The sequence below is a fragment of the Pagrus major genome, chromosome 17 (genome assembly GCF_040436345.1).
Source record: "Pagrus major chromosome 17, Pma_NU_1.0".
Taxonomy (NCBI): domain Eukaryota; kingdom Metazoa; phylum Chordata; class Actinopteri; order Spariformes; family Sparidae; genus Pagrus; species Pagrus major.
In genome coordinates, this window is record NC_133231.1 from 16,237,313 (window position 1) to 16,255,197 (window position 17,885).

At 41.2% G+C, this 17,885-nt stretch overlaps 3 protein-coding genes across 3 annotated transcripts in view; all 3 read right to left on the minus strand.

The window, feature by feature from the left end:
* kif13a (kinesin family member 13A) overlaps nucleotides 1-848 on the minus strand; it is a 42,310-nt gene extending 41,462 nt beyond the window's left edge. Inside the window, exons 1-2 of the mRNA XM_073485503.1 lie at nucleotides 594-848; nucleotides 268-358 (exon numbers count right to left, since the gene is read on the minus strand). Of these exons, the coding sequence (XP_073341604.1) occupies nucleotides 268-358; nucleotides 594-648 (146 nt within the window). The 5' untranslated portion in view covers nucleotides 649-848. The remainder of the gene's footprint in view (nucleotides 1-267; nucleotides 359-593) is intronic.
* A 2,635-nt stretch (nucleotides 849-3,483) lies between these two features.
* LOC141012573 (E3 ubiquitin-protein ligase NHLRC1-like) lies at nucleotides 3,484-4,908 on the minus strand. The gene has a single exon (XM_073486081.1). The coding sequence runs from the start codon at nucleotides 4,826-4,828 to the stop codon at nucleotides 3,596-3,598; it is 1,233 nt and encodes a 410-aa protein (XP_073342182.1). The 5' UTR covers nucleotides 4,829-4,908; the 3' UTR covers nucleotides 3,484-3,595.
* A 757-nt stretch (nucleotides 4,909-5,665) lies between these two features.
* On the minus strand, nucleotides 5,666-17,184 carry ptdss1a (phosphatidylserine synthase 1a). The gene is made up of 13 exons (XM_073485687.1): nucleotides 16,810-17,184; nucleotides 16,168-16,259; nucleotides 14,940-14,984; nucleotides 14,724-14,848; nucleotides 14,439-14,597; nucleotides 14,018-14,169; nucleotides 12,929-13,070; nucleotides 9,750-9,862; nucleotides 9,476-9,541; nucleotides 9,099-9,198; nucleotides 8,779-8,847; nucleotides 7,407-7,473; nucleotides 5,666-7,224 (listed from the first exon to the last, which is right to left on the minus strand). The coding sequence occupies exons 1-13, from the start codon at nucleotides 16,989-16,991 to the stop codon at nucleotides 7,142-7,144; spliced, it is 1,395 nt and encodes a 464-aa protein (XP_073341788.1). The 5' UTR covers nucleotides 16,992-17,184; the 3' UTR covers nucleotides 5,666-7,141.
* Nucleotides 17,185-17,885: the final 701 nt, after the last annotated feature.

The following is a 17,885-nucleotide window of genomic DNA, read 5'->3' on the forward strand; positions in this document are numbered from 1 at the left end:
CTTGGATGTTCACTGTTGCTCTATTACAACCAGAGTGGGGATGAAGTTATTACAGCGAGGGTGCAGTCTGCATTTTTCTGCACTTAGGAGACATTTCCAAAACACCCACAGCCCCCATGAGTGTACTGCTGAGACATTTTCTCTCTAACTAACCATAATAAGGCAGAAAGATGCCTCAGCTACAGCAGGCTCACTCCACCTTATTGCTTTGCTATAATGTAGTCATTTGCATACACACACCACTGGCTGTGTTTCAGCTTTGTTTACCTGTTCTCTCCTTTCCCATTTGAAGGTGGTGGGTGCAGGACTGTCTGGTTGTCCTCCATGTCCACGACACATTTTGTGTTCAGTTCAATTTCTGCAGAGAGAAGTTTGTGGGGAGAGTAAAGCTCAGTGCGGGGGTGTGAAAAGTTAACATAAATCCCGACTTTCTTCAAACTGTGAGGCTGCTCAAGGCTGACTCCAGGCTCGTAACTCAAGCTGGGAGCAGCAATGGCGAAGAAATCAAAAGTTTATGATAACGTAGCATGAATCCGAGGAGACACAAATGCGAGTTTGCAAAACAGAAATCATGGCTGTAAAGACACACTTACCCCTGCGGTTCATGGGCCGGACTCTCACCGCAACTTTTACCTTTGTATCCGACATTTTTGTCCACTTTTCTCTCCCACCCCTGCTTGTCTATGCGCCGAGCTATCAATGTATAGTCTGTGAATCCCCGACGAGAAGCCCGGATTTCTGCCGGAACAACGGGCTCTAGTTAAACAACCCCGATCGAGTCCAGACCTCGAGGAGAAGAGACGGGAATATGTTCATTTTTTTCTCCTCCTTTATATCCATCCGGGTTCGCTTTTTGTGCAGATCCAGCACTGTGCTCCAGCCCCAGACAGCATCCCCACCGCCATCTTCCACTGGGAGCACGACTGCTATCCTCTGGCAGACTGGAGACGGCTGTGCCAAAGAGGGGGAGAGGATTTACGCACCGCGCCGCTTGTTGGGGGGGGGAAATAACCCGGTGGAGGAGAGAAGTGAGTCTGTCTGACAAGTTGATCAACACGCACACATGATGAGTGTCATTTAAAGACACAATAAAGAGCACAGGGTTTATTTAAAAAAAAAAAAGAAAGAAAAGAAAGGGAAGTTTAAACAGTCTATCTCTCTGACACACACACTTTTAATTGTTGTATCTGTTGTTTTTGTTTTCATAATCAAAATGAGATTTATAATAGGCCTAAATGTTATTAAACGCTTGTGTTATGGTGTGTAGCAGCAGGGCCGTAGCCATGTTTTTAGGGATACTGAGGGCAGGAGTCCAAGTGTCCCCCACCTCCTTCTGTAGTTTTATTAATATTTTCAATATCTTGTTAATATCACAAATATTTATAAAATATTCCTGCTTGTTTTTCTTCATCCAAAAATGTTCCTGTTTATTTGTTTATCACACACACACCATGACCTTTGTGGACCTTTAAAAATGCACAATGTGTGTGTTGTAAACTGCTCTCAGTGAATGAATACAACAAAGTAAACATGCTCAAGTACTGCACTGAAGTACACCTTTGAGGTACTTGTACTTTACTTTAATATTTCCATTTCCAAATTGTACTTTTAACTCCGATACATTCATTTGATAACTTAAGTAACTAGTTACTTTGCAGACTGCATTCTGCATTAGAGCTAAAGTAGCAAATCTTTAAATTAATGTATTTTATCAGCAATTTAAAATTTAAAAAAAATAACAAAACAAAAAAAAAACAGATTCGTAAAAGCTGAAAAATACTGAATATCTGATCTGATAATCAGCCAGGCTGAATATTGGTATACAATATACAGTACACGTACACGTACATGCAAACATGTATAATTTACTTTTACTTGTACTTCTGATATTTAAATACATTTAATATCAGATACTTTAAGACTTTTACTTAAGTACTATTCCTACTTTTGACTTTCACTTTTACCAAAGATATGTTTTAACACGATATCTTTACTTTTACTCAAGGATGACTTATGGGTATTTTTAACAACACTGACTGCACTTTAAAGGACTCAAATTCCCTAATTTTTGTGGGAAAAAATACTGAGGAGGACTCTGTGTAGCTCTGTAAACAGTAGTTCCCAATCTTTTCACCTGTGACCCCATGAAGATGAAGTTATTAATCTATTTGTCCAACCTGTCATCAGAGGTTTACGGCCTCATCAATATGAACTGTTAGCAGTGACTTTTTATCCGTCACCGTCTGGTTTGGATCAGCCACCAAACAGGACAGGAAAAGACTGACACGGACAATAAGGTCTGCAGAAAAAATCATTGGTGCTAAACTGCCCACCATCCAGGACCTGTACTCATCCAGAGTCAGGAAACGGGCAGGAAACATCTCTGCAGACCCATCACACCCTGGACACAATCTGTTCGAACTTCTCCCCTCCGGCAGGCGCTACAGAACACTGTTCGCCAAAACAACCAGACATAAGAACAGTTTCTTCCCCCAGGCCGTCGCACTGATGAACACTTGATCAGTCACCCAGTGTCAGTAACCCCCCTGACTCCAAAAACCATCCACTCATAGTCTTTACATTCACAGACCAAATTGCACTTTATATGTATATATATATTTATATATTTCTACCTGTACATAACTGAACAACACATATCCACACTGTAAATAATATAATATAAATATACTTAAATATATATTTATATATTTATAATAGTCCGGACTTCTGAACACTTTTTAACTCACTGTTCTTTGTTGTTCTTGTTCCTTCTAGTTGAATGTTGTTATGTTTGTTTATGTTCATGTCTATGTCTATGTACATTGTGTGCGAAGAAAAACCAAGTCAAATTCCTTGTTTGTGTTTCACATACTTGGCCAATAAAGCTGATTCTGATTCTGATTCTGATCCCCCTACGATTGTTTAATTTGAAGGATTTTTTTAGCCCCAAAAGGTGAAACTATCCAGTATAAGAAAACAGGGAAAAAAGTATTTTATTTATTATTTGCCAGGAAGTCCCATTGACAACCAGTTCTCTTTTACAAGGGAGACCTGGCCGAGGTAGCAGCCATACAAAATCACAACATAGTAAAATGCAACATATAAAACATGATATACAACAATCACAATACAACAGAATAACAAGTAAGTTTAATGTAACAGATATATTTTATTTATATATTTTTTTCTTACCCCTTTAATCTTCTCGTGACCCCTCAGATTTTTCTTGGGACCCCTTTGAAAGTTGGGAAACCAGCTATGTATTAATAAATAACACAATTTTATTTTTAAAAGCTGGGACACTGACAGCATACAAAAACATTAGTCATTGACTGACAGTCTGACATTATTGTACAACATATATTCTGTCTAATAGTTTTTCACATACATTGATTTCATTATGTGCAAAGCAAAGCATACAGTAGCCTAAATCACTTATTGTGTTATATTCACATTTATTAGTTTCGGTGTCAAAGTGTTTTCAATTCAAAACTTTACTTAAATTTATATTAAAAAAATGTTATTAACAACTGATCACTCTATAATATCATAAGCTACATTTCACACAGGCTATTCTAGGCCGTTTCATACTGAGCTATATGATGGGCCCAGCATCAGATGTAGCAGAATAAATCTTCACTGTATGATCTCCGCTGTCCAGAACAACCAGCATGTTGTTTAGTGACACCAGTCCAGCCGGGTGGATGAGGTGGTCTCCCACCAGAGGAGTCAAGGCCGGTCCATTCTGGAGCTTCCCCAAACTCCAAATCATCCCCTGCTCGGAGTCGATCACGATCACATCTCCATTTCTGTCGAAGGCCACGCCTGACATGTTCAGCCTCACTGAGGACTGCAGGGTGAGGCTGAAACTGTCTGTCTCATAAAGGAGGTGGAAGTCTTTTGAAAACACTCTCAGCCTGGTGTGTTGGTGCCTGTGTGGTGGATGTTGGTCATCAGGTAAATGCTCCATCACTGCAGTGTTGCCAGTCACCCAACAGCAGGTCACTGCTTTTGGACTCTGCAGGTCTGAAATGGCTGTCTGATGCTCCAGGATGAGGCCACGAGTATAGTCCACTTTTACCTGGGACAGCGTGCCGGCCTGGATGTCCGAGACCAGGATGTGCCCACAGCTGTCTGTGTCCACACCCCAGGGCATGTGGAAGGAGTCTTTGACTGTCAACACGTGGTTTCCCCTGGAAGTGAAAACCTTCACAGCTTTATCTCCTGCATCCGTCACCACCATGTAACCACAGGGAGTCACCGCCACATCCACTGGATAACAGATCTCCCCACTGCCTCGTCCTCTTTGCCCAAAACTGTGCAGCTTCTTGCCTTGTGGACTGAATACCACCACCCTCTTCTCTCCATCATGCACCACCACTATTGTCCCCGCAGACCCCAAAACAGCTATCCCAGTGGGGTTGATAAGAGTCCCCCATCCGCCAAAAGCTGCACAGAGGTGCAGAGCTGTGGATGTCAGACCTGCAACCAAGCCAAAGTTTCCCTTGGCCCTGTGTGGAGGAGCAGAGGATGTGGGACTCCAATGGAACAGCAGCTCCTGCAGGTCACTAAGAACCTGGCAGTGGGAGGTGCTGTCAACGCTGCACAGCTGTCGACAGAACGGGCACTCCAGCTTCCTCAGGAGAGGGTGGGACAGGGCCGTGATGCATTCCAGACAGAGTACATGGCCACAGGAAAGGTTCTGTGGTCTGCGCTCCTTCTGCTGAGTGCTAAACTTCTCGAAGCAGACTTTACACTCCAGCAAGTTGATCTGGATCTCTCTCAGAATCCCGACAGGACTCTTCGGGGAGCCAGCACTCTTGGCCATGACTGAAATATCCGGATGTTCTTTGAAACCTACTGAGGCTGTTCAGTCAGCTGATGCAGGCTGCAGGAGGTTCAGGAAACCAATAAAAAGAAAGACTAGTGATTTGAAAAGAGATGGAGAGAACGATGAAGAGGATATGAAGGCAGAGCACTGCAACATTTTTGTCAACACACTCATGTCCTGTGCTCTAGGCCCAACAGGTCACGTGACATTTTGCTCAACAGTGAGGCTCTCTGCTGCCCTCCTCTGGAAATCAACTTACACACAAGCTGGAGAGGTTACTGGTTATATCCCCTGTCACGTTTTAAAAACAGACAGCAGAAGTAAATAGCATTAAAACATATTTCCTTACTTTATATGTACATTAAGTATTACAAGAGAAAGGTGTCACAATAGTGTGTCTGAATACTCACGTGTAACAGCTGCAGGTAACTCTTTCTAGATGCACCTCTGCTACCACTGTTCATGTTTAGGACTACATGACATTGCTGTTCTATTCCCAGTGACATCAACAGTATCTTCAAATACATCTTGTTATAGGTCAGCACGAGGCAGCTATTTCAGTCTGAGTTTCATGGTGCAGAGCGAGTGAAATCTGATCCGAGACAGGCAGTGCTTGAGTCAGCCAATCCGGCACTCCTTTGCTGCCGCAGGGCGCTCTTGAGGGGTCAAGCAAGGTCATTCATGATTTCCTATTGTTAACAGCCTCCAACTTAAATGGATGTAATAGTAAAAAAAAATAATAGATCTATTGAGTAATAAAAGGGATTAATTGTTGAAAGTTGGGTGTAAATGTAGTTCTGATGGTCCAAGAAATACAACTCACAAAATTTTTTAAGAGGAAATGTAAAACATTTTAATATGTTTCATTATTTCACAGTGAAAAAGAACAGCACAAGTCATTTTCAACGGAATTGCTTTTGGCAAATGACGTCTAAATCCAGACACAATGTACCATTTATAGTGTCTACTGTAGCCTGGTCCATTCCACAGAGGTCAACGTCTGGATTGTCGAGGATTATGAGGGATATATCTGTACTGAGATGATGATGACAGAGCAAATGAAAATAAACCTTCAGTGTAGCACTCGAAGCACAGAAGAATCAAAGACATAAAGCCCAAATTTAGTCCCAGTGCAAACTGAGAAAAGTTTGGAATAAAAAAAAGAACATGCAAACAGGCACAAAGAGCAAATTAAAATGTTACAATGTCAGTGAAAGACATGAAAAGAACAATACTGGCATCCTGGTGTGTGGTGTTATATAAATATCTGTTGACTACTCTTGTAACATTTTCCTACCAAAACACTTGATCTGATTTAACACAGCCATGCAAATGCAACATATGCAACAACAAGAAGGTCGACAGCAAAACAAAGCCTGACAACACATGCAGGAATATTAGTAATTGCCCTCCGTTATCAGTACAGTAAAAAAAAGAAAAAAAAAGATAGCAGCCACAGATGGACAGGAGAGTAAAATCACTCAAAGTCACAATGATTCACAAAATACTCAAACATTACAAAATGTACAGTATTTGCAAGAAAACATTCTGAAAAGTGCTTAAACTGTGTGCTTTGCTTTGTCCCAGGTCAAACAACAAACCTCAGTTGATATCAAGCTAAAGCTGTTTTGCATTGAAATCCTGCCCACATTCAAATCCAAACAAGTGTCAACATCTGTGATGTAAATAGACAATAAAAAAAACAGACGCTAATAAAAAGACTTCAGCCTTCCTGTGCTATGAACATACAGGCTCCAATTAATGTGATAAATTCTACATAATGGCTTTTAACATTGAAATGTGTTGAACCAACATACTGGAGTTAAGGCTGGTGTAAACCAGTCATATGCACATTAACCATCAATGATATACTGTATCGTAGGATAAATGTTTCTAAATTATAGTTTCTCAGCTACAATGATCATGCAGTCACATCTAGAATCGGCAGTTTTTGTTGACGCCTCTTTCCCTCACGTATTCACACTCTTTCTCTCGCTTTCACACTCACACAAACCTGTGATCAGTGGTTTAGGAGTTGTTGTTTTTTTGTTTGTTTTTTTACAACTACAGCTCACAGTTAAGTGTGCATCTCTGTAGTCCAAGCCTCTGTGCACTCCTACTAACACTGCATGGACTTGTTCAGTCTCTCCTGTCTCTACTCCCTCTACTGTAAGTGGGGGCTTTCTAGACTTCAATTACACCAGGAAGTGGTTGCATCTTCACCCCCTTTTTTTTTTCAACCTGTGATCCTTCACACCGGGCTCCTTGGAGTGAGTTCAGGAGTCGCCCACCAGCCTTTAACTCCAACTCCTACTGGCTGTCCAGGCCGTTGATGGATTTGGTCTTCCCTCTGCGTCTGATCGTAGGGCTGTCGTCGTCCAGCTCCGTCTCTCCTGGAACATGAGGGTCAAACACTTGGAAATGAGTTTATAAAAAGACGTGCCTGAACTTTGCACATTGACACTAGGAGTACAGCACCATTCCAAACACTAGGGGTCAGCCTTTTACAGGATTACAGTTGAAGATTAATGTACACTTTTTATATGGTTGATAAGTTACAGTAAAGTCACTGTACCTTTAAATCCTTCCGAGAAAAAGTCAGCAGATTCTGTGTAATTACTGTCTTCACATTCTGAGAGGCTCTGTGAGAGGAGAGGAGGTCAGACACATGACACACATACCATTAACTGGACAGGGAACATATAGCAGCTAACAGACCCTGTACAGCACTGCCAGTATCTTTACAGGGACATATATATGGATCATATAACATTACAGGCTTCACTGATATGCTTAAGAAACAATTGTGCATATTATGTTAATAATTGCTGCAGCTACATATTGACATGCCAGGACTTTTACAGAAAATCACCATGCTGGTGCAGTATTTGGCACCTGACACACGAGAGGGCAGTGTCACTGCTTAGACCAGTGAAAGTATAGTTTCCTCATTTGATGGATTTTAAAGCTTATGTTGCCGATGCAGCCTGAAATAGGGACCAACATTAATGTGAGGGATGCTCTCCTCCATTTTCACACATTTTCTCATCAATGTCTAATTTATTAGAGAGAATTCCAGCTGCCTATTTCCTATTGTCCAACAGTGTACAAGCATAGATTGATGAGACATTAAGTTTGGACTCAGTTGTGACTAGAATTACAAATAATTCCATTTACATCCATGTCTGTTCAGACTCGTATACCGTATGTGGTGAAAACTTTGAAGGAATTTAATAATGGGTATCAAGCGTAGTACTTAGAGAAATGGAGGTTACCACTGTACATGTTGACATGTAGGATTGCAGTAAATAATTTCCAGCGAGAAACATCTGCAGAACAAATTAACTTGTGTTGGACTACAATGCTTCAAATATGGATGTTGCTGCAAGGACGCTGCAAATTCTAAAATGTGGTGTGCTTCACAAACATCTTCAACCCTGCAGCACAGAAGATCTACAATCACCACAGTTTCAAGGTCATCACCTGAGAATCTTATTGCTAATTCAGTATCAGACAAAATATGAAATATGGTCACAACCTTCACTTCTGTTCCTGAGTTATGTCGTAGAATAATGGCCAAAAACGTGTGGTTTTGTTAAGTGCACAATGACCTTGACCACCAAAATCTTGTTATCTTGGAGTACAAGTGTATGTTTCAGTTCTTAGAAGTGTTTTGTAAATGTTACAAGGTCAATCTGGTAAGACCGCTGACTTTTACGTAAAAGTGACTCAGGTGTTTAATTTGACACGTGACCAACTTGGAACAATGCTGCGATATTTATACAACTACATGCCTGTCCAGAGGGGGCTTTTGTTTCAACACTTGTGCTGATGATTAAAACAAACATCACAAACTAAATAAACTCACTAACTTACTAAAGATCACTAAGACATATTAGATTACTTTTTTATTAAATATATGACATACTTTGAAGCAATAAACATACCTTTCCTCTTGGACCATAATTTTCAGCAAACCACACCATTCCATACAGGCACAGGAATGTAATGAAGGCCTAAAACAGATCAAACATGACAGAGACGGTTAAATGATTCGGGGAATAATCAGTAATTGGTAGCACAGAATGTTAAATGTTAAAATGTTTTTTTAGGTTAAAACAGATCAATTATGTGAAAAGAGTGTCAGCAAAGTTCAGCCACGTGTTTTCATGTGTTTCAAAGCACGATGAGCCTTCTACTAACTGCACAAGTACATGGTAAATCATACTGAGACAGAAATGCAGCAGTGCTGTGATCCTGATCTTACCAAACACAGTAGCCAGAGGATCACATAGAGGATCTGCGTTTTTGAGAACAAGTCCTGTCCAAACTTAATACACGCCAAGGCCTCCAGGAAGGCGATTGCCCTGTGAATGAGGGGAGAAAAACCATCACACACACAATTGAAACCTCTGACCCACATGGAGCAAACCTTCTAAAAACAAACATGCCTGTGTGGCTTTTACCTGACAGCAGCGCTATTTGCTTAGTGAGGTTTATCACCCCAGTAGATCAGTTAACATCACCTCTCTTATCTGCTCTCACTGTTTGTGGCTATCTGGTATGCACACCACAGGTACACTACAGTTCATATCGATACATAATGTGTACAACTGATTTTGAGTCTATTTAGGTTTCACTTACCCAAACACCCAGCACTGGGTCCCAACTCTCTTGCACTGTGTGTCTGTCAGGTACGCATAATATTGCCTAAAGTGAAAAGCAAACAAAATGCAAATATTAGCAAATTTCACCTGCAGCTCCACTCACTGAAGTCTGTTTCATTTTAAAAACAAGGAACCGGATATAAGCATGTAACAATGTACAACATTCAAACAAAAAAACAGGAATGATCTGTTTCTAAGGATTATTTCCCTTCTGATAAATAAATGAGTGAATTAAATTAATGTTTTTTTACCTCACTGTTGGAGCTGTGATGATACCAACGAACAGGATCCGACACCAGCTGAGAGCATGGCTTGCAGGAAAGATGAAAATATGCTTGAGGAAGAATGTGTTCAACTCCGTTAGCTACGGACAGAGAGGGAAACAGACAGGAGAGGATAATGTTTCATATGTGTGATATAACACAGTGAGTAATGCATATAATATAGAGAAGTAGGACAGAGACACATTTCTGTTTCTTTGCCTCTGTACTTAAGCACACTGGTTTTGAAAGTATGAGGGCAGGAACGTTGGCACCTTTTATACATGGTACTCGAATTAAAGGAGCCAAAATGTAATGGACACGCACTGTAAAATAATCATGTAAAAGCATTAATATTTTATGTACTGTTTAAATTGACGGTGCAGTATGTATGAAAAGGGAAACAGTTCTTACTATGGGCACCAATATGGATGTGAATGCCCTTTAACAGCCTTAAAGCTGCAAGTCAGCATCAAGTCCAAGAGTAGAGCCAACACAGTAAAAACGGTGTCAGTGTTGTACTTATCATGAACAATACCAGGACCCTGGAACTGAAACAGCTAAATGGTATTCAGCCATCATTCTCTGTATTATTTACACCTGTGCCTTTCCTACTTCAACATGTCAAACTTGGTACCAGGATTAAAAACTGTTTTTAAAGTAAAAGCTGCTTTTAGAATCAGATGTTTTAACACCATTTAACCTTTAAGTCACATTTCACACAATGGACTCGTTGTTAATGTTATCCTAAAGTGAGAACATATATGCAAGCCATAGGTATGCCTACACGAGGACTGACTGGTCCAACAGGAATTATATGTACTGAACTATTTCTTCACAGTTTTCGATGTGCCCTTTGATGGTATAAGCCGCCTTGCATAAACGCCCTTCATACTAAAACTTGTTTGAGAAATTAAAGCTAGTCTTGCTGGAAAATTGCCAGACTGTTACCATATTGCCTTCTCTGTCATAAGCTGACTTTTGTCTCACATGATGACTGTTCAGTGGCTTTACCATGCACCAGTCTCTGGCTATGTTCGGATTCTCATACTAACGTACTATTAATACTAAATATGATGGTATATAGTATATTCCAACTGCATAGTATGTGGACTCTGTGTAAGGGAGAAATGCTTAGATATGTATCTTATATTAGCAAGAATTTCTGAGCATGTGATGTGATATTACTGAACATACTAAACCACCCAAAATGAACTGCATTTGACCTCAGGCCAGTATGTTATGATTGATACAGTCATGTGATAAATTCACATGTGATGTGATGCAGTCACATGACCGTCTCGCTTGAGTATACTTTAGTGCGAGCGGTCTTCTGGTAAAGGCATGCTTAATCATTAATTTAGTAGACAGTGTGCAGTATATACTACGGCGGTCAAGATTTAGATTCTAAATCAAAAAAATCGATTGAAATGATGGTGTTGAATAATGGCCAGAAAAGTGTTTTTTCTTTGTTTGTCTTTGAGAAGAGGGTTTACTCACGGGTAATGAACTGAACTGAAGTGATAACCTTGCCAGAGATCCTGTCCTGATTTGGTTAGGAAGAGGGGTTTACTTGGGACAGATTTGTGAAACTTAACTTTGTAACAAGCTGATTTATTATCCTTTGTTCTTTATTGTTGAATCACTGAAGGGTGTTTGTTGTTGACCTCTGGAATCTTTATTTTTGGTGAATATTATTTGAACTTGCCTAACACTAACCTGCAAAAAGCCTACGGACAAAGGACAAAGTCAAGTCGTTGTAAAACACCCCTATCATTTTAAATAATTTACAACAATGTAATGACAGTTGTCAGGGTGTAAAACCAATGATCGGTTGATCATTACAAAACCAGATGTGAGTCTAACAATAGCTGTGCTGAAAAATATGTTTAAACCGAAATATTGTGAAAGATTTGGAGAATCGTGACAACCCTAGCACATACTGACCGAGTGTGTAGTAGGCAGTATGTCAGCATGTAATTTTGAATACAGTCTCTGCTTTTAGTGACCATAAATCTCTCTCACAGCAGACATGATGTCATAGCAGTACAAGGACAGGTGCAGCAAATAATGACAGCTCTGTTCTATTTACTTGTCCCAGTGAGCAATGCCAGTGAGACTACAAACAAATAAGCAGGACTGGCCCACCAACAAGGAATGTAGCCATTATTAAAGGTTACACCTGTGTTCGACAAGTCAAAAGGTGTGCCGTGAGTAAGGTCTACTGGCAATGTGACTCACAGATGCACTTAAAAGGTCAACCACTTCAGCCTGTAGTTGAAACATGTAGACTGCCTGTCATTACTTCCTATTTTAAGTAATACAATCGTTCTTGATTACATCTAGGTCATTTCCAGGTAAATAATGTTGTAATTTTGTCTTTTTTCCTTCTTTTCTTTTTAATAATCCGGCTGTTTACCGTATATAGATTGTAAAAATCTAACTCATTGCTTTGGGTTGAGGTTGGGACACTAACAAACAAAGATCCTCTTACAATGCAAGTCACACTTGGATTAACAAATTGGCAACAATACTGGCAGTTCATTTCAGGGGACACTTTGTCCAAGCCCCTCTCATCCACACTGGGAGATAATGAGAGGGAGGCCTGCTGCCGTGTTATTCGCTCATTTGGCCCGGAGCCTGTTAGGTTGAACCCAGTGAAGAGCAGCTAAACTGTCACCAAGCTTGAGCAGGGCTGAGCCGTCCCACATCTCTTCAACTAATTCTCAAAGACTGGTAATTACTATTTAAAGCCTCAAGAGAGCTGCCTGAATGAGGGAGAGGGGAGGACACTGTTGTTTCATCACCATATGAAAATGAGAAAAACAGCAGCTATCATTGCCAGTGGTAAGAAACCTGGCAGCCATAGTTGACTCTTCAGTGGAGAGCAATGGAGCCTGCTCAAGTTCTCCATCCATGGTTTTCTCATTCATAAATAGCTTCCAAGTAATCCAGCCTGTCTTTCACTCTTATGGGATTAGCTGTTAATGTGTGGACAGCAGGACACTCATGAATTATATGGATCCATGCGAGACAGGTTTTAGATTTCAACAACGGAGGAGGCAATTAGATTAGCCCGGACTTAGCACGCAGAGCTCATGGGATGATCCCCAACTAGTCAGCACTTAAGTCACCGTGAGATGGCGAGAGAGGATTTGCCAGTGACCCACCTGCCAGATGATCATGAACAGGTAGACGCCCGCCACTCGCTGCAGGGAAGACTTTGGGTCGAGCCAGCGTACGTAGGTCCAGCTCGCAGGGGTGAACTGTAACACGGCTCGTTTGATCTTCCCTGTGGTGGTGTGGATGTCCCTGGATGGGAAGCACAGGAGAAGGATTACAAAGACTTGCAGATAGATTTACAATAAGTATTATGTTAGTGCAGTGGACAAAGGCAGATGAAAGCAACGCCACGGCATCAATCATTCAAGTCCACTCCGCCTTGATGAAAATGTGAGATCATATTTCCAAACAACAATTTATGCGTCTTAGGATAGCATCTTAAAGGACTTGCTCGAGTGGAACATCACAGCGTTACAAAAGAGTAGTTGCAAATTTAACTCATAAGATACGGTTACTTATCTGAATTTAGATTTTTTACTAGAGGAACACTTAAAATATTGATAAAAGTTACACTTCAGAAGTAAGCCTGCACGATAAGGGGAAATCTGCGATTCACACCTCAGCCGTCGTGCTAGCTAACCTCGCAGTCGCCACCAAATCGACACCCAATTCATCTGTGGGTAGTCGATGGTTAGCTGCGGCTTGATCTGACTAGCTGAACGGTTGCATGCCGAGGGTGAATGCATGGCGCATGCTAATAAAAAGATTGTTCTTATCTATCACTGCCACTTTGTTAGATGCATTACTGCTGATTCAGGGTTGATCCCACGAAATTGATGCACAAGATTTACAATTTAAACACCACTTCCATTTTCACAATCTATAGAACCAATCACAATGTTTTTTACCATAACTTGCAGGTAGAAAACCTCTGCGTCACGTCACTGTTGGGTAGATTTAGTTTATCAAAGCAACACAGTACATAAAAAAGCACAGCACAGAAACGTCTGATAGGTTGTACCACCATGCTTGCCAAGTTAGCCACCAGTTGTCTACCTGGAAGCGACTGTTGTTGTCAGTGTTATAGTGATAGTGATTCGGTCTATAAATGGTTTGATAAAATAGGTATGTTTTTGTTGGTGCTGGATAAAATTGTAACAGAGTCGGTAGTTAATTTCCAGGCTGTAAGGTCATACTTAATACTGGCCCAGTGGTAGGTCCTCATCTCCAAAAAGCGGCAGACAGTCATGCCGAGCCAGATGCCTCCTCCATTACACAGCAGAATGTCCAGAATCACCTGGTCCCACCAGCACTCGGCAAAGTTAGGCAGCAGATGCATGAAAAACAGCTGTAGGAACAGGAGATTAGGAAGCTTTATGAGTCTACACCATCTCTGTGAACTCCTCAGACTACGATCACATTTAATAAATGTTACATAAAATGATTGAAAAAGGCCAAAACCCATCAATTTCCACCAGATAAACCACTTACATCACCAGCTTAGTTGACCTTAAAATTTCCCCACTACAAAAAGAAAGAGACAGGCGGACAGAGGGAAAGCGAAAGGCTACAGGATGCCGAGTGTGTGACAACCTCATCTGCTGTGCGCTCCCTCACCTCAGTAAGTTCCCAGGTAATACTGATGGTCCAGCAGAGCCCATAGCTTCGAATGAGCAGGGCCTTCATACCCCAGCCCCAGAAATGGCTGAATGCAAAAATGTCAAAATGGCTCAGGATCCTCTCCCAGGTGATGACATGGCAGTTCACAGCATACTCCTGCAGAGAGAGCAGCACAGAAAGCTTCATTATAATGATTGATAATCCCCTGCTAGTGAACACAACTGGTACATGCAAATCAATCTAAAAATTACTTTCTGCGTAAGACTTCAGCACACCACTCACCATTATGTCCGCCTCTCTTTTGGCATAACGCAGGTTCGGGTCCAACCAGTACATCAGCTGCTTCACCTGCTGCCAGTTCAGGAAGATGACGAGAACCAGGAACAGGAAGTAGAGGACACTCAGACCTTAACAGCAGAGAGACGTGACATTAAGAATGGAAATCTGAAGTCCAAACTAAATCTGGATTCCCTCTTGGGAACTTTTAGCAATACTCACCAAAAACTATTCGCCATATTGCTGGATGTGGTCTGGTGAATGGACCTACAGTGAGGCACACGAGGATACAATGTCAAAGATATCAACGACATTGTGCTAGTATTTCTTACTAGAGATGCATATTGTATCAGCCGATAATGATAATTGATAACCGATAATTTCACATATATTTTAAAAAGAAGTTCATATCCTGTTGTTTATGCAGACCTGAGGGTAAAAGGCTAAGATGTAGTGAGCAAAGATTGATGATTTGATGGTCCACAGATCATACATGTTTCTCTGAACCCTTGTGGAACATGTATTACAAATTACAATCGTACTGTCTTCCTTTGAAGGTGTAAAAAACATCCACCTCTACCTACTCCCAGTGTGTACATTGGGGCTGCATGATATTGAAAAAAAATGTGATTTATATGCGAGAAAAACATACAGGAAATTCTTGAAGATAAATTCGATAGCTCTATTTGGAAAGAATTATGCGGATGACTTCAGAGCAGGCCCTGCTTTGTTGGATAAAAGGATCAAGAATGATTGTGACTGGAAGTTCACTTTGCACTCACAAACAACAAACCCCTATTGATCCAAGAACCATTAAATCAGACTAAATTATTTAATATAAACAGACTTCTGTTGTAGATCAGCCATGGAAAATGAGTGTCATGTAAGTTTTACTTTTTGTATCAAGCAGCATAAAAAGTAGCAGGAAGGGTTTGAGTTTATTTGCCTTTCTTGTCATTGCACACCCTGTGGTGTGATTATTTCACATCTGCACATTGTGCAACCCTTGTATACATGCTGTGATTGTGTCAATGACAGCACTCTGGCTTCATATTATCGGTATGTAGCCAATAATATACATTTTCCAATATCAGACCATTAATTAATCAGGCTGTTATCTATTGTTGTTATCTCATCATATCCCTGGACACTTTTTCTGCTTCATGGGCAGTGCCAGATGTGATTTAGGGATTTGAGAAGGAGCTAAAATCCCTGTGGTGAGAACTGATGAACAATATCAAAATGACCCTGGCGATGATTTGTTCATACGATCTATTTTCAAGTCATTCCTCTCATAAAGAGCTCCTTCCCTGCTCTAACTAAATGTGTCATGTGAGGCAGTCATTATTATTTGCTGTGCTAACATGTCTGTCTGTGAAGCCCCTTCAGCCTAACTAAGGGCTTGGTAACTACAACAAAATTATAACTTGAGTGCCCTTTTGTAGCTCACCATTAGGAAATGCCAATACACTGATGACAAGGAAGAAGGAGATGACCAGGATGAGCCCCACCCAGAGATTACTGTCAGGATTTCCATCATCTCTGCAGGCAGGGTAAACACAAATGTCCCAACAAACAGTTAAAACCACCAGTGAGACTGCTGTACATGTCAAACAGACCATTTTATAAACACTGTGTACTTTATCATGTGAATGTATCACATATCTTCAAGTTGCAAAGACATTAGGGTTTGTATTATATTAGATCTGTGAGGCTAATTGTTGTTTGTAAAGCTGAAAATCACTTTAAATGCAACATTATGACTCATTTCCTAGCTAGGTACATTGTTGTAGCTAATGCCAGCACAGGAAACAGTGTTCATCACTGGACCAACGTCACAAAACACTTATTTTTATCAGCCTAGGTAAACAATGAATGACAACAACATGTAGCAGCCGTCGTCTGGAAAGTTATTCCAGCGCCTGTGCGCGGATGTAAAGCTCCTTTGTGTGACACAAACCCTTTAAAGAGAAGCTAAACGCTAGCTAACCTCCCTGTGTACCTGGCTCTGTCACAGCATCACTGCTGCCTGTTAGCCGAGCGGCTAACTGCAGCTAGCCCTCCGAGCTAGCGCTAGCTGCGAGCGACTTACCTTGTGAAGGCGAAATACATCAGACTGAGCACCGTGCATGTCAGCAGCGTTATCGTGTGCGGTCTGTAGAAAAAGTCTATGGTGATATCCTCAACCTGCTGCTCGTTTATCATCCGGAAATGCATTCTGTAATTCACATCATCCTTGCTCAAGGTATGAGATCCGCTGTACACGGACGCCATAGATGGACGCGGTCAGGAGAGCAGCGGCGGCAGCAGCAGCATGCAGCGGCGGTGGCTCCTCACGAGAGAGTAGAGATCCTGCAGCAGCAGCAGCACTACAGGTCCACCGCTACCAGGAAATACTTAAAATAAACATAAAATGTCACATAGCTAGATATCAGCGCGAAGCTCAGAAGTGACAGCTGAGCGGAATGAGCAAACAGAGGGTTAAAAAAGACACAAAGGGGAAGACAGCTTTAGAGAAATAGTTGACTTTTGATTGTGATTGGCGTGCATGTTTTGTAGGGAGTGTCCCAAAGCGGAAGAGTTCACATGCCCTCCTTCATCATGTGCTGCTATGATTGTTTGTAGCGTGACCTCCATGCAAGGACTCCGCAGCAGCAGCTGCTGACTTCCTACACAGCAAATGAGTTCACTTATCTCAAACTGTGACCGCTCGTATTCATGTTTAAAAACGAAAACGTGACAGGCGACAGCTTTTTTTGGGAACTTGAACGTGGCATATAACAAAACAGCGATTTGAATGTCAAATGAGAGTTTCCTAGAAAACATCCCTCACTGAAAAGTGCATTTACATGACTTTATTTGCTGTGTGTTTGTCGCCCCCACGCGGCCGCTCCTGGCGTCACACGTCACTAAAACTAAAAACATCGTCGGCTCACAGCAGGTCAGCCTGAAGATCCACTGTTCATGTTGTTTCTGATGTTTTAGGAGACAATTTAAGAAGTTTGTTTACATGTTTTTCTCTCCACTTTAAGTAAATTGAACATAGAGGTAAAACAATATTTTTTCAACGATAGGGGGAAAGGATCAGTTTAATTGAATTAGCTGCAGAACAGGCTTGGATTTACAAAATTACCTAAAACCTTTAAGTTTGCAGTGGCAGATATTTAA

What these genes read in the sequence shown, in the direction of transcription:
- LOC141012573 (XM_073486081.1), bottom strand. Translation starts at nt 4,828, where the DNA reads ATGGCCAAGAGTGCTGGCTCCCCGAAGAGTCCTGTCGGGATTCTGAGA.
- ptdss1a (XM_073485687.1), bottom strand. Translation starts at nt 16,991, where the DNA reads ATGGCGTCCGTGTACAGCGGATCTCATACCTTGAGCAAGGATGATGTG. An exon ending in TTACCTGGGAACTTACTGAG is followed by an intron (nt 14,170 to 14,438) that starts GTGAGGGAGCGC and finishes CTGTTCCTACAG; the next exon opens with CTGTTTTTCATGCATCTGCT. An exon ending in TTTCTCGGAAGGATTTAAAG is followed by an intron (nt 7,225 to 7,406) that starts GTACAGTGACTT and finishes CTCATGTTCCAG; the next exon opens with GAGAGACGGAGCTGGACGAC.